At 39.5% G+C, this 25,335-nt stretch overlaps 1 protein-coding gene across 1 annotated transcript in view; it reads right to left on the bottom strand.

Annotated features, from left to right (window-relative positions):
- The window catches only part of LOC143289091 (phosphatidylinositol 3,4,5-trisphosphate 5-phosphatase 2-like), a 65,656-nt gene that overhangs the window by 15,751 nt on the left and 24,570 nt on the right, over positions 1–25,335 (bottom strand). Inside the window, exons 13-22 of the mRNA XM_076597939.1 lie at positions 23,412–23,608; positions 20,203–20,320; positions 18,026–18,122; positions 11,865–12,003; positions 10,650–10,749; positions 7,991–8,082; positions 7,165–7,246; positions 5,768–5,913; positions 4,076–4,133; positions 1,288–1,382 (exon numbers count right to left, since the gene is read on the bottom strand). Of these exons, the coding sequence (XP_076454054.1) occupies positions 1,288–1,382; positions 4,076–4,133; positions 5,768–5,913; positions 7,165–7,246; positions 7,991–8,082; positions 10,650–10,749; positions 11,865–12,003; positions 18,026–18,122; positions 20,203–20,320; positions 23,412–23,608 (1,124 nt within the window). The remainder of the gene's footprint in view (positions 1–1,287; positions 1,383–4,075; positions 4,134–5,767; positions 5,914–7,164; positions 7,247–7,990; positions 8,083–10,649; positions 10,750–11,864; positions 12,004–18,025; positions 18,123–20,202; positions 20,321–23,411; positions 23,609–25,335) is intronic.

Below are 25,335 nucleotides of genomic sequence, written 5' to 3'. Positions count from 1 at the left end.
CTTTGTCTCCAAACAATGTACGTAACTGTAACGCAGCATCATCATCATTCATCCCACTGTCTCAATAAATACTACTACTACTACTACTATTATAATGTGCGTTTTATATAGCACTTACCCTGCAGCTGTAAGTGAATTTAGCAATTCATATGGTAAGAATAAGACAAAGGAATTATGATACTACTTTTTAGGGGTGTGTGTGTGTGGGGTGGGGTGGGGTGGAGGGCCGGGGGGGTTGGGGGGGGGGGGTTGTTGTTGCTTGGTTTTTCTTTCTTGGTTTTTTGTTGTTGTTGCCTTTGTATCTTTGTCTACCTTAATAATAATAATAATAATGGATACTTATATAGCACACTATCCAGAAATCTGCTCTAGGTGCTTTACAAAAACGCTTTTGTTAACATAAAACATTATATCTATGTTACATACACACACCAAAATGTGACCACACACAAACACACACCCACACACACGCGCGCGCGTGCGTGCACGCACACACACACACTGCATACATACATTTTAACATACATGTGTATCTAACAGCGACCCTAACACACACGCACACATAGGCAGGCACAAAAAAAAGAAAGAAAAAAAAGTGACACAGTGCATCTCTGTAGTACTGTAAAACAGTACATCTTCCTCCAAGTGCAAAACAATACAGCATCTCTCTGAAGCATCGCAACGCATCTCTGTAAAAGAAATGTGTATGTTCAAGTTTGTGAAGGTGACTCATGATTCTGTTACTGCCTTGTTCCACTACTGTTTGTTTGTTTGATAAAATTCTGGATTAAATATATGAATGAAAATTCCGTTTAAATGTTAGTTAGTGCAGTAAAAGTTTTGGATAAATATATATGAATAGAATTCCTTGTTTAATTACATTTTTGGTTAAATGTACGAATAACATTTTGTTTAAAATGTTTGTTGGTTCAATCAAATGTTTGGTAAAATATATGAATAATTTTTTTGTTTAAATGTTTGTTGAATTAATCTCTTTGGGATAAATATATGAATAAAATTTGGTTTAAATGTTTGTTGGTTCAATTGATTAAAAAACAACAACAACAACATATATATATATAAAAACAAATTTTGTTGAAATGTTTGTTCAATAAAGTTGTGGATAAAAGCATAAATAAGATTTTGTTGAAATGTTTATTGATTTAATTTTTGGATACAAACTTACGAAAATAATTTTACTTAAATATTCAAAACAGCAGCAGCAGCAGCAGCAGCACCAACAAAAATTAAAAAGAGAGAGAGCTGAGAGGGGGAGGTCCAGCAGACCTGAGGTAGTTCATCAAAGTCCCAGAGAGGATTGCTGCACATGCCAGGTTTCTGCCAGTCCCCAAACACCTTGTTGGGCTCACAGTAGGTGATGTCTGAAACACAGGTACACAGGTAGGCACACCTTCCTCACCTGTTTGCTACTCCTGCCTCGCCTTTATAAACAAACAACTGTGACAATACATTCACGCAAACACACTTGCATCGTTTCTCACCTGTGGTTCTCTGTCCAGTCTCCCCTTGAAGAAATCGTGGTACCATCACACAAAATACACACATGGTCATTTTCCCCACTGAACACAGCCACCTCAAAACAACAATGATGGCCTAGAGGTAACGCGTCCGCCTAGGAAGCGAGAGAATCTAAGTGCGCTGGTTCGAATCACGGTTCAGCCGCCGATATTTTCTCCCCCTCCACTAGACCGTGAGTGGTGGTCTGGACGCTAGTCATTCGGATGAGATGATAAACCGAGGTCCCGTGTGCAGCATGCACTTAGCGCACGTAAAAGAACCCACGGCAACAAAAGGGTTGTTCCTGGCAAAATTCTGTAGAAAAATCCACATCGATAGGAAAAACAAATAAAACTGCATGCAGGAAAAAATTTTTAAAAATGGGTGGCGCTGTAGTATAGCGACGCGCTCTCCCTGGGGAGAGCAGCCCGAATTTCACACAGAGGAATCTGTTGTGATAAAAAGAAATACAAATACAAATTATGCAAACACATGTACACCTCTTGTGTGTTCTCTACCCAGTCTCAAAAAAACATGGACCCCACACGTGCCTTCTTCTTAAAATGTCTGTGAAACACACAACCAAAACCCATGAGCACACAAACACACTACTTCTCACCTTTTAAGCATCCAGTCTCATCTCAAAACAAAAAAAACAAGAGAGGCAAGGCCTTCAAGACTCACTTGCGATAAATTAAGTCCCCTAGCATTAAATACAGAGTAATTTTCCTTTTTTACTATCTGCACCAAAATGTTTGCAAGATAAATAAAACTTCCATGCTTAGCAAAAGAAGTTCCTGCTTGAACAAAAAATGATAATAATGACTACTCTTGTTGTTGGGTCAGAATATCAGATCAAAGTGCCAAGTTTACAGAATACAAAAAATATAAATATAACAGTAAATGCAGTTTGCATATAGTTAGGCTTCATTTTTTATTTTTTTGTGCCCATCCCAGAGGTGCAATATTGTTTTTAAACAAGATGACTGGAAAGAACTGAATTTTTTCCTATTTTTATGCCTAATTTGGTGTCAACTGACAAAGTATTTGCAGAGAAAATGTCAATGTTAAAGTTTACCACGGACACACAGACACACACACAGACAACCGAACACCGGGTTAAAACATAGACTCACTTTGCTTACACAAGTGAGTCAAAAATGCCATAAAAAAAACACAAAAAATGTTCTATTTCCAATCTCATCTCATAACAACAATAAAAACATCACCACTCACACAGACGTGCACACATTTTGCTTCCTATTTTATTTCTTCCATGCTGTATCTCGACACTAACGGCATCACACAAACACAGGAACACACATACTCCGCTGTCTAATCTGAACTCAACAACGATAATAAAAACACTCATACCCATTCTCACTGTTGTTCTCTGACTTAGCTCAACTGATAACACAAACACCCATACCCCTTCTCAACTGTTCTCTGATGGCATCTTATAAACACAGGAACACATATACCCTTCCTCTGTCTAATCTCACCTCAGCAATGAAAACACAAACACACATACCCCTTCTTCCTGTTGTTCTCTAAGTCAGCTCAACTTTAAAAACCACAACATAGCATTAACAGAACTTCAGCACCAACCAAACTGCAAAACATGCAAACTCAAGAACACTCTGAATTTAACCATTTGGCTGCTGAACCTTGATGAAATGACACCAGTGCGGCTGGAGACGGGTGCAACAGCCGAGTGGGTAAAGCGTTGGACTTTGAACCTGAGGGACCCGGGTTCGAATCTCAATGAAGGCGCCTGGTGGGTAAAGGGTGGAGATTTTTCCGATCTCCCAGGTCAACATATGTGCAGGCCTGCTAGTGCCTGAACCCCCTTTGTGTGTATACGCAAGCAGAAGATCAAATACGCACGTTAAAAATCCTGTAATCCATGTCAGCGTTCGGTGGGTTATGGAAACAAGAACATACCCAACATGCACATCCTCAAAACTGGAGTATGGCTGCCTATATGGCGGGGTAAAAACGGTCATACACGTAAAAGCCTACTCATGTACATACGAGTGAACATGGGAGTTGCAGCCCACGAACGAAGAAGAAGTGTGGCTTGAGTTTGAAGTGCAGTTACTTCTTTTTGTGCGCTAATCAATAGCGCAGTTGATTTTGCTAAGTAATGCAATCCCAAGACAAAGAAATGCAGATAAAGAATGATGACTGACACCCTGACCTGTAAACTATGTCTGATGTTAGTTATGTGACAGCCCTTCACTGCCAAGCACACTAGTCAGCAGCAGTTAAAGGGTTAATGAAGGGAACATGTACACGTTCATGCTTAGTATTGATACACACATCCATACACACATAAACAAACAGTTTCAAATGGAAAAGACTAGTACAAACAGACATTCATACACACACAACTTTCACATGTTAAAGCAAACACATAATACAGACATTCATTCGTTCATCTATCCATTCAAATGTATATAATATTTTTAAAATCTATCCGATTAAAATGACACCAAATGTATTATTATCAAACAAACAAACAACAACAAACAAACAAACAGACAGACAGACATACCAGGAAGACAGGGTGAGCTGAACTCAAGGATGTAGCACTGTTTGAATGATGTCTGAATCTGTCAAGCAAAACAGAAAGAACAAATGAACACACACACACACACACACACACACAACCATTCACACACACAACCACACACACACACACACACACACTACACACATACATATTCACAGACAAAAAAATATGTGGGTGTACTCACAGACATAAAAAAATACACATGTACACACATACACATACACCTGCCACCACACATTCACACACATATTTCCAGCCAGTCTCATACACTTAAACAAACACATGCAGACATACACATGCACCCCTGCCCAACAGTCCACACATACACACACACACAGCCTCCCACCCAGCCTCATACACACAAGCAAATACAAATGCACACCTGTCCACCAGTCCACCCATCTACAAACAAACACACGCATCTTCCTGCACAAACTCACACACACATGTGAATAAACACACACACCTGCCCACCCACCAATCCACAAACACATCTTCCCACCCTCCCACCCATCCACACACACACACACACACACCTGTCCACCCACCCATTAACACACATACACACATCTTCCCACCCATCCACACACACACACACACACACACAAACACACACACACCTGTCCACCCACCCATTAACACACATACACACATCTTCCCACCCAGCCTTAAACACAAACACACACACAAACATATACACACACACACAACACACACACACACCTTCCGACCCACCAATCCCCCTCCACACTCCCCCCCACACCCAACTTCCTATTCAGACACACAGACAGACACATACACAGACACACACACACACTCACAGACACACACACACACACAGACACACATAGACACATACAAAGACACACACACACAGACACACACACATAGACACACACACACACATACACAGATACACACACAGACACATACACATACACAGACACACACATACAAGGACACACACACACACACACACACACACACACACAGAAACACACACACACACACACACACACAGAGACACATACACACAGAGACACATACACAAACACACACATGCACAGACACACACACACATACATACACACACACACACACACACAAACAGACACACAGGCACATACACAGACACACACAGAGACACATATACAGACACACACACACACATAGACACACACACACACACACACACACACACAGAAACACACACACATACACAGACACACACACACACAGACATACACACACGCAGACACACGCACATAGACACACACAGACACACACACACACATACACAGACACACACACACATACAGACACACACACAAACATACAGACACACACACACACACACATACATGGACACACACACACACAGACACATACACACACACATAGACACACACACACAGACACACACACACACACACACAAACACACATAGACATACACAGACACACACACACAGACACACACACACACCTACACAGACACCTACACAGACACACACACACAGAGACACACACAGAGACACACACACAGACACATACAGACACACACACAGACACACACACATACAGACACACACGCAGACACATACACAGACACACACAGACACACACGCAGACACATACACAGACACACACACACACTGTGTGTCTGAAGCCAAACCTGAGCCTCCACGGTCTTGAACATGATGCTGACGGTGGCCGTGTCCTGGAGAGACGCTCGGTTCTGCACAAACTGCGAGGTCACTCCCAGCACGAAGGAAGCGAACACGGGCCTGTGGTCACTGTTCAGTAGGTTGTCCACCGAGCCTGGTTCACACATCCTCATCTTTGTCACTATCACAGGGTTGGTTGGGTTTTTTTTGGGGGGTGGGGGGGGGGGCGGGGGGGGGGGGGGGGGGGGGGGGGGGGGGGGGGTGATTGTATTTTCAGTGTCACTGCTTGTGTGTTGCTGGCAAATATTATCATAATCATTTCTGTCATTGTAACTTTGTTTAAAATGGTAATCTTGCAAAACTGGGTGTCTCTAAAATGTCTTGTGTGCATGTGTGTGTGTGTGTGTGTGTATGTGTGTGTGTGCGCGTGCGTGTGCATTATGGCTTGCAAGTGTCAGCATACAAGCTTGCATATCTCTATCAATCTATAGATTTATCTATAAAACTCTTGTATTCTGGCAGGAGGAAAATTTGTTTCAATAACACACCTTGTGATATGCATCAACGATCAAAGATAGATAAACAAATAAAAGAAAAGCCACAAATATATCCATACATAAAAAAAATTCATGATAAATACTAAATCATTTCACGTAACAACTACCATGTAACAACTGTTTACAATATCAACAAGCAAAGTACATCTCATTGCATACCATAATATTTGTGCCACCAAATATGAGCAAAGCAAAAACAAAACACACACAAAACACCATGCACAGAAACATCAGGAAAACGATAAGGTAAAAAGTAGATAAGTAAGCACTATCTCTGACACAGAAGTGCCAAAAATAATAATGTAACAAGTAAGAATATAATCTTTAACAGAAGAGCCAAAAAATAATAATGTAACTACAAAATAATAATGTAACTAATAATGTAACAATAAGAACAAAATCTTATACAGAAGTGCCAAAAAATAATAATGTAACACATAAGAAAAAAATCATAAGTAGAAGTGCCAAAAAATAATAATGTAACAAGTAAGAAAAAACCATGAACAGAAGTACCAAAAAATGATAATGTAACAAGTAAGAAAAAACCATGAACAGAAGTACCAAAAAATGATAATGTAACAAGTAAGAAAAAACCATGAACAGAAGTAGCAAAAAATAATAATGTAACAAGTAAGAAAAAACCATGAACAGAAGTAGCAAAAAATAATAATGTAACAAGTAAGAAAAAACCATGAACAGAAGTAGCAAAAAAAACAAGTAAAAGCAACATCTTAAAGAAACAGATGTGCCCCCCAAAAAACATAATGTAACAAGAAAAATACCTGAAACAGCAGTGCCGAAACATGATAACGAAACAATATTTTCAAAGAGAAGACAAGCCAACTCACCATACGCCGAATTCTCAATGAAAGTTCCTGGGAAGGAGTGCCAGAGAATCCGATCACACCAGGACGGCACGTTAATCCTCTCCTGTGACACATTAGCAAACATTACAATTAGACTTGATGGGAACAAGACAGGTATGACAGTCAACCCAATTCAATGGAAATAACTGTGTGTGTGCTGAATGATAATAATAATAATAACAATAATAATTCAAATACACAGGTAAATATTGCTCACAGCACTTTACATTTTGTTCCCACCCCTCCTTCCTCTCCCCTCCATAACCACCTCCCACCCACATAGAGAAACACATGCCAGAATATATAAAAACAATATATATATATATATATATATATATAAAAGGTTAACCCCTCAACTACCACTGACGAGTATGCTCATAAGCGAAGAACTGTTGCCTAACTGTTATATCATCGATGTTACAGGTCAAGGTGTTGGCTGCCATTCTTGGACTCTTTCCTCTTTAGACAGCACCATTTTTGTTCAGCAATCACACCACTCTCAGGTACACACTCTCAGGCACACAAGAAGTAGTTCTTGCAATTCAAGTCCATGCCACGCCGGTTTCATCTGATCAAATTTCACCAGTCGAGGGGTTAATGGGAATAAGACAGCTGATCTTATTCATGCGTCAGCTCTTTAGCCACAAACTGACAAACACATCTATGGCAAGCTACAAAGGAAATAGTGAACACACACACACACACGTCTAATATCACTGATGGTGAAAAGACACTAAACTAAAGAATGAACACACACACACACACACAAATACACGCACACGCACACACAAACACACTATAAACTCACCCCAGTTTTCTTCACTTTACGCCAGTCATATTTGTAGCCTGGTGTCTGCCTCTCCAGACGATATGTCGGCATGAACTGGATTTCACCTTCATCTGCACAACACAGTTCAGTGGCTACACAAACGCTTTCTTCAGACTTATCGATCTGCACAACACAGTTCAGTGGCTACACAAACGCTTTCTTCAGACTTATCGATCTGCACAACACAGTTCAGTGGCTACACAAACGCTTTCTTCAGACTTATCGATCTGCACAACACAGTTCAGTGGCTACACAAACGCTTTCTTCAGTCTCACTGGTAAGTCAGTTACGAAGCTCGACTTGAAATGTGAGTATAACAGCCCCTTTCTACAGCTCCCTTGAAAAAGTCCTGAAAATAGGTCTTTGTTGAGAAGATTCTTCACAGGTAGACAGTATGCCTGACACACACACACACACAACACACACTAATGCACACAAATATGACCATATTCAAACTCACAAACTCACAGATTGTCCAGACTCACACAAATGAACAAATTTTAAACAAAAGACCAACACACATAACGATGCAAGAACTGTCATAAATATGTATGTTTATGTGTATTTGTTTGTGCTTCCATATCTGTGAAACTGAGTGTTTGTTGCATATCTGTTACGCATGTGTTTGTGTGTATGTGTGAATGTGTGTCTGCATGTTTTACAATCATTTGCTTATTTATCATCATTATTGTCTTTTTATTCTATTTTCATTTACTGTTATTATTATAATTTTTATCTATTTATTTATTCTAAAAAAAAAAATTATTATTTTTAAAATTTTATTTTATTTTATTATTTTGTTTTATTTCGTTTTATTTAATCATTTATTATTTTTTTATTATTATCTTCTTTTTTATAATTAATTTATTTTTCTCAAGGCCTGACTAAGCTCGTCAGGTTATGCTGCTGGTCAGGCATCTGCTTGGCAGATGTGGTGTAGTGTATATGGATTTGACCGAACACAGTAACGCCTCCTTGAGCTACTGATACTGATACTGTCATAAATAAAGCTCTCTTCCAAAAAAACAACAACATGCAAACACACAAAATCAACCCTATAATCACAAAGGAAGATGAAGAAAAACATGAAGACAAAAGTGAGAAAACATGAGAACTGGGGCCTATGAATATAGAGGAGGAAAAATAATATGAAGACAGACATGAATGTAAAAGAAAAATAATACAAAGACAAATATGAATGTATATCAAAGCTGTTTCATTTCCCCTCAATATTCAATCTGAGTGACGGGCGCCATAACCGAATGGTTAAAGCGTTGGACTTTCGATCTGAGGGTCCCAGGTTCGAATCATGGTGACGGCGCTTGGTGGGTCAATATATGTGCAGACCAGCCAGTGCCTGAACCCCCTTCGTGTGTATACGCAAGCATAAGATCAAATACACACGTTAAAGATCCTGTAATCCATGTCAGCGTTCGGTGGGTTATGGAAACAAGAACATACCCAGCATGCACACCCCCGAAAGCGGAGTATGGCTGCCTACATGGCGGGGTAAAAACGGTCATACACGTAAAAAGCCCACTCGCGTATATACGAGTGAACGTGGGAGTTGAAGCCCACGAACGCAGAAGAAGAAGAAGAAGAAGAAGAAGAAGAATCTGAGTGCATACAATGAGATGGGTGCAATGACAGAGTACCTACAGCACTGGAATTTTAACCTGAAGGGTCCTGTATTCCAATTCTTGTACCATAGAGCAGCAAAAGTATTTGTAGAAGAATAGAACAGATTGCTCCTGTACAAAGGGGGTGAGTGGTACACAGCATCAGCCATGTACAGAACAGGGAAAGTATTTGAAGGAGCATGGATCAGTTCCCCACAGTCAGATGTAACACTGATATGCTTTTGTTTATTTCACTTTTCAGTTTCTTTACTATGGCTGTATACTTCTTATAATATTATTTCACTTTTCAGTTTGTTAACCATGGCTGTATGTACCTTATCATCTATATGATATATATACAATATGTAATGTATAAAAGACGGGCGTAATAGCTGAGTGGTTAAAGCGTTGGACTTTCAATCTGAGGGTCCCGGGTTTGAATCTTGGTGACGGCGTCTGGTGCGTAAAGGGTGGAGATTTTTCCAATCTCCCAGGTCAACATATATGCAGACCTGCTAGTGCCTGAACCCCCTTCGAGTGTATATGCAAGCAGAAAATCAAATACGCACGTTAAAGATCCTGTAATCCATGACAGCGTTTGGTGGGTTATGGAAACAAGAACATACCCAGCATGCACACTCCCGAAAGCGGAGTATGGTTGCCTACATGGTGGGATAAAACGGTCATACACGTAAAAGTGGGAGTTGCAGCCCACGAACGCAGAAAAAGAAGAAGTAATGTATAAAAGAGATCAGCAAAATGTCCATCCTTTGGAGTCAAATAGACATGTAATCTGCAAAATTATGTGAAAAACCACACACTCATTGATGAAGAAAGCATGTTGACACAAACACACACACACAAAAAAAAATAAATAAATAAAAAAAAATAAAAAAAAGGTGCTCCATGATTTGCATGCAACTGAAGCAAAAAATAAGAAACACGTCTCCCACAGTCCCCTATGTCTACAAAGGATGATGACAGCAAGGAAGGCTAAGGCTACAAGGGCTGTGACTCACTGAATCCGAAGAAGGCTTTCTTGTCGGACTGGGCTTTACGCAGCTGATCTCTGTCCAACAGGTACCTCAGGTCTCTCATCTCTGTCTTCATCAGCACGTTCTGCACACACACACACACACACACACACACACACGTGCCATGCACACACACACACGTGCCATGCACACACACACACATGCGCATGCACACACACACACACACACACACACACACAATCACAAACACACACACACCCGCGCACACACACACACACACAATCACACACACACACCCGCGCACACACACACACACACAATAACACACACACACACACACACGCACACGCACGCTAACATATATGCGCATTCACACATACATGCGCGCACACAGACACACATGCATGTTTGCACACACATACAAACAAACACTCACACACAAACACACACACGCACAAACACAAACACACACAGTGGTCACTTGCTGTTACTGACCACGCACAGTCACAATGAGAAAGTGACAGAATACAGTTAATTCATTTCTTTAATATCTTTCAATTTTGAAGGAAATTTGAAAACAAACAACAAACAAATGTTATCATTTAGTGATATTTCTGTATATATTTTTTGTAATGTTTATTTTTCATTTATTTGTAAATGTTGAAAGGGGGGGAAAAAAAACAAACCCAGAAAACAACTACTGTCATTTTCGGTCAACAAGGCACTGCAATGCATAAGGATCACCCAAAAAGGTTGTTTTGAACTCATAGAAGGCACACACATCCGATAAGCCGCATCTATTGTAAAGTGAAACTCCTCCATTTTGTCTCTGCTAACAGTGACTGTTGTTTTCCGAGTAGTGACATCACCTTCAGAAAACTGGAATCCGACTTGTTTTCATGTGTTGACTGGGCTCTGTTACTGCCTGTATCTGCTCTGTTAACTGCTGCTTTCTTTCTTCCCCCCCCTCCCCCCCCCCCCAAGATTGACCAAGTGTTGCTGTTCAGCGTGATCACGAACATTTACTGTGAACAACAATGTTGTCATTATTGAGTTTGTTGTGTTGACAAGGTGGCCCCACGTGGTGGTCAGAATTTAGTTGTCAGACACAGATAGGGTGTGTACAGCTGATAAGACGCAGGGGTCAGATTTGAGTAAAAAAGAGGCATCTTATAGGCTGAAAATTATGGTACGCAAACAGATTTCCAGCAAACAACCAAACAAGCCATCCCAGCCCACCTGAATGGATTCCTCCACCCTGTAGTTGAGATCTCCGAAGAAGAAGACGTGATGAAACTTGTGGGTGACATCGTAAGGTTCCAAGTTCTTTGGCCCCACACTCAAACTTTTCAGTATGTCCCGGAAATTAGCATGGCGCCTGGACAACAGCAAGGCAAATTATAATGAACATATAAATAAACAGATAGTTCATGTGTTTTGAATTAATGATGGAATGAATGTCTTCACTTTTAAAAGTTACTATCTCTTAAAATAAGTGTTTAATTTCTTTATGACAAGCCTGAAGGCCAATTTCTGTACTCTAGTTCAGACAATAAAGTGATTGGAATAAAAGGTCAATATGCAGTATTTCCATATGCAAGAGATAACCTGAACCAGATACCTAATGACAATATTCAGTTCATGATATCAGACCAACTGTTTTTAGATATGCTTCTTATGGAAATCACAGCAAAGTCAATTACATATAGCATACATAGGACAAGGGAATCAAAACAGCATGAACAAAAATTAGAAAACGAAACACAAAATTTAGAGAGAAAGTCACCCTTAAATGAAGATGATCTAATTCTAATACTGTTGAATGAGAAAAAATTACATCTAGCTGAATTTAGGAAAAAAAAAATGGAAGGAATAATTTTAGGGTCTAAGGCAAGATGGGCATCTCAAGGGGAAAAAATAGATAAATATTTTTGTTCTTTGGAGAAAAGACACTTTGTAAGCAAACAGATGTTGAAACTGGTGACAGAAGATGGTAGAGTATTATCGGATAAAGAAGAAATGTTAGAAGAAACAAAGACGTTTTATGAGGAACTTTATAAAAAAAAAAGAAGAAATTGTAGAATGATAGATATCGATCTTTACACAAAAGTACCAACACTGAATAGAGATGAATCTGACGAACTAGAGGACTGATAAGTAAAGAAGAAGCTTCACAAGCATTAAAAAACATGCAAAATGACAAAAGCCCAGGAACTTTTTTAAGTTATTTTGGAGACAGCTAGGAGATTTTGTAATTCGATCACTAAATGAGGGCTTTACTAAAGGGGAAATGTCTATCACACAAAAAGATGGACTTGTAATATGTTTACCAAAGGAAGATAAACCTAGGGAATACTTAACAAACTGGCAACCAGTTTCTCTCCTTAATGTCACTTATAAAATTGGGTCAACCTGTATTGCAAACCGGATGAAAACAGTATTACCAGAACTTATTCACGAGGACCAGACAGGGTTTATAGCAGGATGGTACATAGGCGACAATATAGGAACATTGTACGACATGATACACTACCTAGAAAAAAGAAATCTGCCTGGTCTTTTAGTCTCCATAGACTTTGAGAAAGCCTTTGACCCAGGGCTGCCAGTTTTTAAGGCAGGAAGATTTTTTTTAAGAAGTGGGGAATAAGAATGAATTACCTAGATTACCTTAGCTGCATTCAATCAATCAAAGAATACGCCAGAAAAAGAAATATAGTATCAGAGAGTCATCACAACAATAAAAATAGTAAGGCGTTAGAAACCATTTGTGGGGTAAAAAAAGGGAACACGGATTTATTACGATATAATCTTGGAGAAATGCGAAATTTTTTTATATGAAAGCTTTTATGACGTGGGAAAATAGGTACTCAGATTGATTGGAAGAAAACATTGAAAAAGATAAATAGATTCAAATAAACAGAGATGAAATGGTTTCAGCTTAGAATATGTCATGGAATTTTAGTATCAAATATTGTCCTAAAAAACATGGGTGTACTTCACGATGACAAATGTAATTTTTGTTATATTGAAAAAGACACAGTCCAACATTATTTATGGTTTTGTTCAGTTTTGCAAATCTTTTGGCAGGACTTTAATAAGTTATTGAGAGAGAAATGTGAAAACTGTGAACGACTGTCATTAAACTTTGAATTGGCATTGTTTGGAACTGATGATAAAAATATAATGGATAATACTTTTGATTTAATGTTATTATGGTCAAAATGTTTTATACATAAGGGTAGAATCAATCAAATAAAACCAACTCTGAAAGCATTCCTGCTTAACCTCAAGTATAGATACAAGTTAGAAAAGCATGTACACACAATGGAAATAAATTACTGTGATTTTGTTAAAAAAATGGCTACCATACTCTGTGTTGCTAACAGAACATTGAGTAAAATGAAAACTGTCATCATAATACAGTATATGAATGATGCATGTTTGGTAGAATTTATAACAATATCAGAAATGAATATACTGCAAAATCTGACATGTTTGTGCATTAATTTTTATAAAAGAAGTAAGCTGCCACAGGTAACTGATAACATAATTATATCAATCCTTTAATAACACTTTCTAAAAACTCTGGTGCTCCTTGAAGCTATGTCATCATGAATACATGCCATGATGTGACATTTGGTATCACTGTCAATACTTTCTTTTTTCTTGTTCTTTATTATTTGTTATTGTTCTTCATCTTATTATTACTATTATAAGTATTATCATATTGAAAAATAACCCTCGTATCTCAACAAGTTAATGATTTTTTTCGATGTTCACTGATGGGCCAAATGTTTTGCAATGTGAATGTTGAATCACACTATGTCGTGAAAAGTCAAAATATAACCTTGTGTACAAGGGAAAAAAAAAAGAAAAAAAAAGTGATTGATTGCTTGCTTGATTGATTGATAAAAGAAAAGTATACAGCAAATATATGCTACTTTCCCCCCCAACAGCAGCAATAATCTAAAATACAATTATTCATTCTTTGTTCCCACACCCAAACTTTTCAGCATGTCCCGGAAACTGGCATGGCGCCAGCACAGAAACAAGCCAAATAAAAATGAATAAATAAATATACAGATAAACAAAAAGTATACATGCTACTTTTCCTCCCAACAGCAGTAACATTCTAATTGTTCATTCTTTGCTCCTACAATCAAACATTTCAGTGTATCCAGGAAACTGGCACAGCAAAATGTACAGAAGCACACCAAATTAAAAAAAAAAAGAAAAGAAGAAAAGAATAACTAAATAAATAAAAGAAAGTATTCAGAAAATATTTGTTACTTTCCCACCATCTGTAGGCTAGAAACATAACACACACACACACACACACAGAGGTATAATGATGTCTTTTTTCTCCTCCAAAAATGAGATGGTAGTAGAGTAGTCTGGTCTTGAACTGAGTTACAATGCAGGGCACTGCCTCACACATCAAGCTTACAAACATTTTGCAAGGAACAGTGGATAAAGAGGATGTCATGCATATATGATAATCGGTCGTGTCCGACTATGACCATCAGAACAACAGAGGAGGCAGCTGTGTCCCAGACTATTTTGGCTAAAATTTGATGATAGTGGAGAATAACACCATTTTAGAAATCACTGCCTTCTGCCAGTGGCAAAACATATTAATGCCCAAAAAATGTGAACTAAGCAACACTGGAATATATTATTTTGTTTTATTTCATTCTATTTATTTGGGGTATATTATTCCATTTCATTTTATTTATTTGGGGTATATTACCCTATTTCATTCTATTTATTTGGGATATATTATTTCATTTCATTTTATTTATTTGGGGTATATTATTCCATTTCATTTTATTTATTTCATTTTATTTATTTGGGGTATATTACCCTATTTCATTCTATTTATTTGGGGTATATTATTCCATTTCATTTTATTTATTTGGGGTATATTATTCCATTTCATTTTATTTATTTCATTTTATTTATTTGGGGTATATTACCTTATTTCATTTTATTTATTTGGGGTATATTATTCTTTTATTATTATTATTGTTATATTCGGGGACTATGTTTTTATTTCCTTTTATTCATTTTTCCAAACAATGAGATGGTAGTGGAGTAGTCTGAATTGAGTTACAGTGCAGGGCACTGCCTCACACATCATGCTTAGCACAGCTAGCCATGGGCTATTCCAACCAGGCCAGGGAGGCACAGGCATCCACTGAGGTGAGGCCTCCCACCTGACAGTTTCTCTTGCCCAGTCACCCACCTGCCTGAGCCATTTCTAGTTCACCACCCCCCTGACTAAGTTACAGGGCTTCTGCCTCAGACCTTCCCAGGAGAGAGAGAGAGAGAGGTAACTGGGTACCTGCTTGTGTATTTCAACTTGATTGTGTTCATTTGCTTGTGTGTGTGTGTGTGTGTGTGTGTGTGTGTGTGTGTGTGTGAATGCATGTATCAATAAGGATAGAAGGAAAGTTACAGAAGGAAAAGAAATCTCCTTCATGTTGATTCAAAGACCTGCCCCCCCCTCCCCTCCCCCCACTCTCAGAATAGACATATTTATTTTCTTCAATAAGTAACAAACAAAAAAACCCCAACAAACATCCCCCACCACCTCCCCCGCCCCCCATACAAAAAACAACAACAAAAAAACAAAAACAAACAAACAAACCCAACAACAAAAATCAAGTAAAAGATTAGGTTAAAAACAAAAAAAATAAGATAAAGTTTACCAGTATTGCTATATTTTCTAATGAGTATGCACTCTGACAGGCATTGCACAAATTCAATTTGAAAAGAACAGAACCTTCTTCACAAAGGTTAAAAACCAATGAGAGAAAAAAGAAAAAAAAATGCACACACACACACACACACACATATATATATATATATATATATATATTTTTTTTTTTTCTCTTTTTCATTCCACAGTGATAACCAAGGGGACAAAACTCTTCATCTGATCACCGAAGGGACAAAACTCTTCATAGATGAAGAAAGTGTGTTGTGTGAAGTCAAGGGAGCAAACTCTTCATCATGACCCACAGAGGAATTTTTCCTGTCATTTTCAGAGGCTTTCAGTGCGAGCAACCTCTTCAAACCCTTTCAAACTTTGCAACAAATACCCCTTTGACATGACAAAACAGAAATATCCAGAACAATTAACGTTTACATGAAAACCCATAAAGAATCCATAAAAGTGTACTAATACAAAGCCTGGAACCATACAGTATATATAAACTGAAAAACCAGCATATATATGCCATGTAGCGTAACCCCAAGATCAAGAGGTGGTGGTGAGGCTCACATGAGGGGACACAAACAGGTACCAAGTTACCTCTCTCTCTCCCCTGGGAAGGTCTGAGACAGAAGCCGTCAACCACCTAGCAGGTGGCCCCTGTAACTGAGTCAGGGGGGTGGTGAACTAGAAATGGCTCAGGCAGGTGGGTGACAGGGCAGGAGAAACTGGCAGGTGGGAGGCCTCACCTCAGTGGATGCCTGTGCCTCCTGGCCTGGTTGGAATAGCCCATGGCTGGCTGTGCTAAGCATGATGTGTGAGGCAGTGCCCTGCACTGTAACTCAATTCAGACTACTCCACTACCATCTCATTTTTTTTTGGAAAAATGTAAAAAAAAATTGAATAAAATCATAGTCCCCAATACTATTTAAAAAAAACAAAAGGGAATATATACCCCACATAAATGAAACAAAACAGAATAATATTCCAGTGTTGTTTTGTTCACATTGTCCCCTATTGGGCGCTGCAACTTTCTCAAGGCCTGACTAAGCGTGTTGGATTACGCTGCTGGTCAGGCATCTGCCTGGCACATGTGGTGTAGCATGTATGGATTTGTCCGAACGCAGTGACGCCTCCTTGAGCTACTGAAACTGACATTGACATTTTTTGCCGCTGGCAGAAAGCAGTGATTTAGAAATGGTGTTACTCTCCACTATCATCAAATTCTAGCCCAGACAGGTGGGGACAGCAGCTGCCTCCTCTGCTGTTCTGATGATCATAGTCAGACATGACTGACTGTCATACATTTTTGTACATGTCATCCCCTTTATCCACTATCCCTCGCAAAATGTTGGTAATCATTTTATGCATTTATGAATACAATGCTGTACATTTTCATACATGTACATATCTCCACCATGTCTTTCTCTTTTATACCTTTGCTTTAGATAGGATGTGGGTTTTTGTGTGTGTGTTTTTTTTTTTTATAAATTAATTTTCTGTTTTGTTGGGTGGTTTATTTCAATACATGGTTTTCTGTTGTCTGCTCTATGTCCTCTTCTGGCAATGTGTTCCACACAATTTCTCCACCACTACCACCCCCTCCCCAACACACACACACACACACACACACACACACACAGCATACAACTCCAAAGCACAGAGAAGCAGAAAAGACACTGACCTTTCCAAGCGCTCTTCTCCAGAAGTGAGATGTGAGTTGATGAAGCACAGGGACGTGCCATGAAACAGGAAGGAGATAGCCACAGCACCTTTGTTTCCTTTAACAACACAGATACAGAGTACTTTATCATCTCTAATAACTTACAAATTGTTTCTGTTCACACACAAGCACTGCTACAGTTGAAATATTAACCGAACTTAATGCAAAAACATTTGTACACATGCACACACAAGAAGTGGTGAAATGGAATGTTGATCAAAATGTCTCATTGCATTCTTTTGACACACTAACAACACTAGAGTTTAAATGGAATCTTGATCAAACCATCTGTCAGCAATGTGTCAATAATTAAAAAAACACAACAACACATGTTATATTTGAATCTTGATTGTAACAATTGTTAGCATTTAACAAATCATCTCATGATAAACAACTACAAAATTCCAATGAAAAAATCCCCACTATCAGCACTTTTAAAATTGTAATGTAATTAAACAGTAAGTTATCATTCAATTATATATACGTGTGTATGTGTGTGTCTCCATGTGTGTGTATGTGCGCGTATGCATGAATGTATGTTTACAAGTATCAATGGGTTTAACAAATACTCTTCTTTTTTTTTCTTTCATGACAGCAGTTTCTATCTGGAAAAAAATGTTCTGTTTGACACTCAAATTAGCTTTTCTTTTTATTAGATTCTTTTTCTTTGACCTGATGTCTTTCAGCCTTGACATTCTGATGATTTCTTATTTTTCAATCAATATATTAATCAATCAAGTGATGAATCAATCAATCATTCTCTCATTCAATTAATCACCCCCTTTCTGTTAAAAACATGGGGGAAAATATATATATACTGATATAAACTGGACTCCAGTTTATAAGAATGAAAGATACAGGAGGACAGATACGGACTGCTACAATTCTTAGTTTTGTCTTGCATTGTACTGGGATGAAACCATTTAACTCACACTGGATTAATCAAAAAAAAAAAATAAAAAAATCATCCCGAACATCATGATTCATTAAATGGGTAATCCATACGATGAAAAACAGGACAAAAGACTATATGCAGATTATGTGAGCGGCCGAGAGACGCGAGGACTGGAGAAAGGTGGTTGACAAAGCTTCAAAGGCGCCCCAAAGGATTCGGAATCTGAGGGATCGGTGACGGTGACGTGACGGTGGCAAACGTTATGCTGACATGGAAGATGTGAGGTAAAGACGGAGAGTGAGAGTTAAAACAACAAACAAGTATTGTTCCTCTTGGTAAAGACTGCAAGCAAGCCATTTATTGTATTGTATTGTATTGTATTTCTCTTTTTGTCACAACAGATTTCTCCCCAGGGAGAGCGCGTCGCTACACTACAGCGCCACCCATTTTTTGTATTTTTTCCTGCGTGCAGTTTTATTTGTTTTTCATATTGAAGTGGATTTTTCTACAGAATTTTGCCAAGAACAACCCTTTTGCTGCCATGAGTTCTTTTACATGTGCTAATTGCATGCTGCACATGGGACCTTGATTTATCGTCTCACCCGAATGACTAGCGTCCAGACCACCACTTAAGGTCTAGTGGAAGGGGAGAAAATATTGGCGGCTGAGCTGTGATTTGAACCAGAGCGCTCAGATTCCCTCACTTCCTAGGCGGACGCGTTACCGCTAGGCCATCACTCCACTTTATGCTGGTTATATGTCACTGGTAAGTACACAGATAAAGAAGGGATGCAGAGAAATAAACCCAGAAGCTTTCAGTATGCCACTTATCTTCTTTACTTCCAGGACATTGGCACTTCTATAAACATTTCCATGTCACATCAAACTACTGGGGCTTTGTCGAGGTTTGTAAAGTTATTCCACAGTTGGTAAATGTTCAGTCTAATCAACATGGTCCAAACACAAACCCCATGTCATCACCAGTTTTATAGGGTTATGGAAACATGCACAAATGAGCATTACCTTACGTCAGTTGGAAAGAAAACATACAAGCAAATACTGATTTTAAAAAAATAAAATTTTATGTTTTGTTTGTGTGATATACTATGCATGAAGATTTGTGTACAACTCAGGAAAACACAAGACTGGAATTCCATACTTAAAGCATCAGCAATGCCTATGTAAACACAACATACCTATAGCATTAGCAATACCTGAGCGAACAGAGTATTTTCCACCATACCTAGAGCATTAGCAATGCCTGTGCGAACAGAGGATTTCTGTATGTGGCTGATCTTGTTCCGGTGTCGTGGCAAAATCAGCACGGCCAGTCTCAAACCCCACAGCGTCGTCATCTCCAACTGTGACACAACAGAGAATCACATCAGCGAAAAAGTTGCTGTAATTGTGTTGTTATAGGCGCAATGAAGGTGCACACATGCAGGCATACACACACACACAAACACACACACAGACCATGGTTACAGTAACACACATACACCCATATGCACACATTTACATATGTGTGATAGTCGTTTTTGACTATGACCATCAGAACAGCACAGGAGGTAACTGCTGTCCCGACCATCTGAAGTAGAATTTGATTATAGTGGAGAGCGTCCTGCCCAAGTTACAGCCCCACTCTCTTGGCCAAGAGGATTTTAGGACAGTCGGCGTTGGGATGGTTCCCAAAGGCCAACTAGCCCTCAAGGCTGCAGCACAAAGAGCCAGTGCAATTTTGTCTCCTAGTTTGAGAGTCATAGTCCATCACAAAAGACTAAGCTGTGAGTGATTTCCCACTGCATTGGAGAAACCATTGATAATACAACTCTCACTTTGCTGTTGGCCCAACTGTAAACTTATGTCAATCTGTGATATAAGCTCATACAACTGGCCAACATGTATCAATGCAAGGGTGTCCACAGTGAAGGGAAAGAAAATGTCCAGGCTCTTTAGGCATTGCTGCTGCTGTCTCCCTCCTCTCACAGGCCTCGGTGATGCTGCTTATGCAGCTCTTCTCAAAGCTGTCTTGAGGTTGCTCTTTATCAGAGCCTGCAAACCAGTCCTGTGGTGTGCACACTCTTCTAACTGCCTTGGGGGGAATTCCAACATGTGCAATGTTGGCCTTTGCGCAGTCTTTAAACAGCATGCGGAATGTTGGCCTTTATGCATCCCTTAAAGTGTTTCGGGAGCTTTCCTTGCTTTCATTCGCCAGAAGCAAAGTTCTCCACAGAGGAGCTGCTTGGGGATTCTGGAATCATCCATTCAGATGACATGGCCTGTCCAACAGAGCTGGGTTTTAAGGATGGTGGCTTCTATGCTTGTGGCCACTGCCCTGTCCAGGATCTCTAGGTTTGTGACTTGATCCTGCCACAGTATGCCAAGGATTGTGTGCTGGCTGCAGTCCACACTGACACACACACTGCAACACTCTGAACTCCAGGAACCCAAGCCTGCCCTTTCCATCCACAACCCATCATCGACTGCCAGACAGGACTGAGTGCACTGAGCCCTCCCTGATCAGAAACCAAGATTGTTTCTTCTGTGTTTGTGGATGCAACTTTAGCATACACTCATTTCTATTCCTTCAAGACTGTACGACGCATGCAGCATCCAGGAGGAAGTACTGGCCAACACTGACAGCAGTGGAAGCCAAGCTGTACGGCACCCTTGAGGAGCTGCGACGGATGGCAGCCTTCATCGAGGACACCGGGCTGCTCATCTAATGGGAGGCGAACGAGGAAGAAGAAGAAGAACTCATTTCTATAAACAGGTGTTGCTCTTTTTAATGTGTCTGACAATCTTTACTGAACAATTTAGGCAGCACCCACCATTTTCAGGGGTGTGCCTGTTTCTGAAACTGTCCACATGCTGACTTTGGTTACAGGATTTTTCATTTTGCATTGTTCATCTTTTGCAGGCATGTGTACACAGAAAGGAACTTCATGCACAAGCATGGATGAGTAATGAAGTGCACTGATTAAAAAAACAACTTTGTTTGTGATTATTTAACAACCTGCAGATTTAGCAAAATACTCTCAAACATGTTCATGCATACATGCGCTCACACACACACACACACACACACACACACACACACACGCTTGCACATACACACACACACAAACACATACACACACACATACGCATGCACACATGCATGCACGCACATACACATACAGTTTCAAACACAAAGACTCTCTTTCTCTCTCTCTCTTGCACAATCAAGTATCAGAAACCCTTTGAAGTAAGTTTACAGTTTAACATTGTGTTTACAAGAAAACACACAGAAACACACACATGCACACAGACCATGAACAAACCCCACACAAACACAAAAGCACACAAGCCACACACACACACACATACACACACACACACACACACACAAACCAAACAAAAACCAAACACATATATTCACACACACACACACACACATAATTATACACACACAAACACCTAGACACACCAAATCCCCTTCACCACTCCTACCCCAACCCCCCAAAGCACACACACACGTTCAACACACACAGATAACACCCCCCTCCAACCCCCCCAACACACAGCCACACACATATTCCACATACAAAAAAAACACCCACCCACCCCAAACACACACGCACTCCCAGTGATGCCAACCCCCTGTCAAGTGTTTGTAGGAACAATCAAGAAATTTGGTTGGAACATTTTGAATTTGGTAGAAACACTCGGACTCTGAGCCACATCAACAAACGTACATTTTATCTACAAGGCATACAAACACTTCGGCCTATCTGCAACACAGTGTAACTGCTGTGATTAAGCTGACTGGTCCACAGAATGCTGTTTCAATGTAAACACACACTTGATTAGTTAGCTGAGTATCATCACATGAGACCAAGCTCAGTAGTGGCTGCCCTGGCCTCGTGATTGATAGGTCAAGAGCATCTGGGTAATGTTACAACAGGAAAGCATGTGACCATGCTTTGTGGTCAAAAAAGGAAATTTTCTATCTAAAATTACGTTTAAATAACATACTTACCATGACCCAACTAGTGCAGACTCCGGCAGGGGTCTGACATTCCTGTCCTGTGCAAACTACTATCCGCCTATGCGGAGAAAATGAGAGAACTACGGCCGATAACCTCCCAGAAGTAGGTAACGTCCCCTTTGTCCCCCTGGCTAGCGCCCTCTTTTTCCGGCAGCCATCTCAACACCTGCATAGGCGGATAGTAGTTTGCACAGGACAGGAATGTCAGACCCCTGCCGGAGTATGCACTAGTTGGTTCACGGTTAAGTATGTGTAATTAAAAAATGAATTCGGATCAATTTTGACGTGGGTGTAACGTCGGAACAAACTGCGATTGAGCGTAACAAAATATGGCGAAATCACAACAGTTGGCATCTCTGCACTGCACTCACACAGACAACACCCACGCCCCCCAACACCCACCCCAATGCACACAGCCTTACCAAGTCCACATCAATCATCAGCGTGGCCTTCAGTGTGGCCTTGAGTGTGTTGATCCAGTCCTTGTCCGTCATGCCGCTCTCCTGCGTGCCAATCACATAGATGTCATGCGGTAACCGTGACAACGTGCGGTCCTTGCTCTTCCCCTCGCCCCAGCAGCGTAGCCAGAACTTGAGAGTGTTGGTCGGTGCGGACTTTCCTATCGGACATTCCGCACAGAAATTTAGCGGGGCAACCCTAGTTTGCGATATCTTTAGAGAAACCAACAGGTGGAATCTTTACTGAAAGAAACAGGCAATCCTGTGTGATATCTTTAAGGAAACGAACAGGCCATCCTCTGTAATATCTTCAAGGAAACAAACAGGCCATCCTCTGTGGAATCTTTAATGAAACAAACAGGCAACCGTGTGTAATATCTTTAAGGAAACAAATAGGCAATTCTGCGCCGAATCTTCAAGGAAAGGAACAGGCAATCCTGTGTAACATCTTCAAGGAAACAAACTGGCAATCCTGTCCACAACACAATGATAATATCAATAATAAAAATATGTTTTATATCATTATTAATAGTAGAAGCAGTAAACCAAATAGGCAATCCTGTGTTATATTTTTTATGGAAACAAATAGGCATTTCTGTGTGGAATCTTTAAAGAAAGGAGCAGGCAATCCTGTGTAATATATTTAAGGAAACAAATAGGCAATTCTGAGTGGAATCTTTAAGGAAACAAACAGGCAATCCTGTGTAGTATTTTCAAGGAAATGAACAGGCAATCCTGTGTAATATCTTTAAGGAAAGGAACAGGCAATCCTGTGTAATATTTTTAAGGAAACTAACAGGCAATCCTGTGTAATATCTTTAAGGAAAGGAACAGACAATCATGTGTAATATTTTTAAGGAAACAAGCAGGCAGTCCTGTGTAATGTAATCATGGAAACAAACAGGTCATCCTGTCCACAACACAATGATAATATCAATAATAAAAATATGTCTTATATCATTATTAATAGTAGAATCAGTATAATCATTATAATCATTATCATTTACTAATCTTTCCCACATAAAAAAATAGCAAATAATGAACATGTTAAACTTTATACTTGTAAGTAAATTGCCCAAACTTTATAATCTCAAGCGACTTGTTCAGATTGTATATATGCAAGCAACTTGCCTAGCCTTTACATTTATGTTACAAGTCCAAAAATTACACTTGCACAAGCAACTTCCCCAAACTTAATGCTCACAAGCAACTTGCCCAAACTTAATGCTCACAAGCAACTTGCCCAAACTGTGTGTGTGTGTGTGTGTGTGTGTGTGTGTGTGTGTGTGTGAGTGCGTGCGTGCATACATGCGTGCGTGCGTGTGTGTGTGCAAGCAACTTGCCAAGCCTTTACATTCATAAGTTACTAGTCCAAAATTTACACTTGTAAGCAACTTGCCCAATTTTTATATTCATAACCAACTTGCTCAGACAGTATATATATTCAAGCAACTTGCCCAGCCTTTACATTTGTAAGTTACTTGTCCAGAATTTACACTTATAAGCAACTTGCCAAAATTTACTCTTGCAAGCAATTTGCCCAGACTGTACATACATGCAAGCAACCTGCCCAGCCTTTACATTTATAAGATACTTGTCCAAAATTTGTAAGCAACTGTTTCCATGTTTACTCTAGCAAGCGACTTGCCTAAATGTTATACCTGCAAGAAAATCGCCCACACTTTCCATTCATAAGCAACTTGCCCAGACTTTTAACTAACAAGAAACTTTTACACTTCCAGATAACTAACCAAACCTTAGTGCCTGCAAGCAGCCTGTCAGAACTGTACTTATGAACAGGCTACAAACAGTGTACACTTGTTAAAAAAAAGAAAGAAAAAAAAAAAAGAAACAAGAGAGGCAAGGCCTTCAAGACTCACTTGAGATA

Source organism: Babylonia areolata, chromosome 13 (assembly GCF_041734735.1).
Source record: "Babylonia areolata isolate BAREFJ2019XMU chromosome 13, ASM4173473v1, whole genome shotgun sequence".
In the NCBI taxonomy this organism is placed as follows: Eukaryota; Metazoa; Mollusca; class Gastropoda; order Neogastropoda; family Buccinidae; genus Babylonia; species Babylonia areolata.
This window is presented reverse-complemented; position numbering and strand designations above follow the sequence as displayed.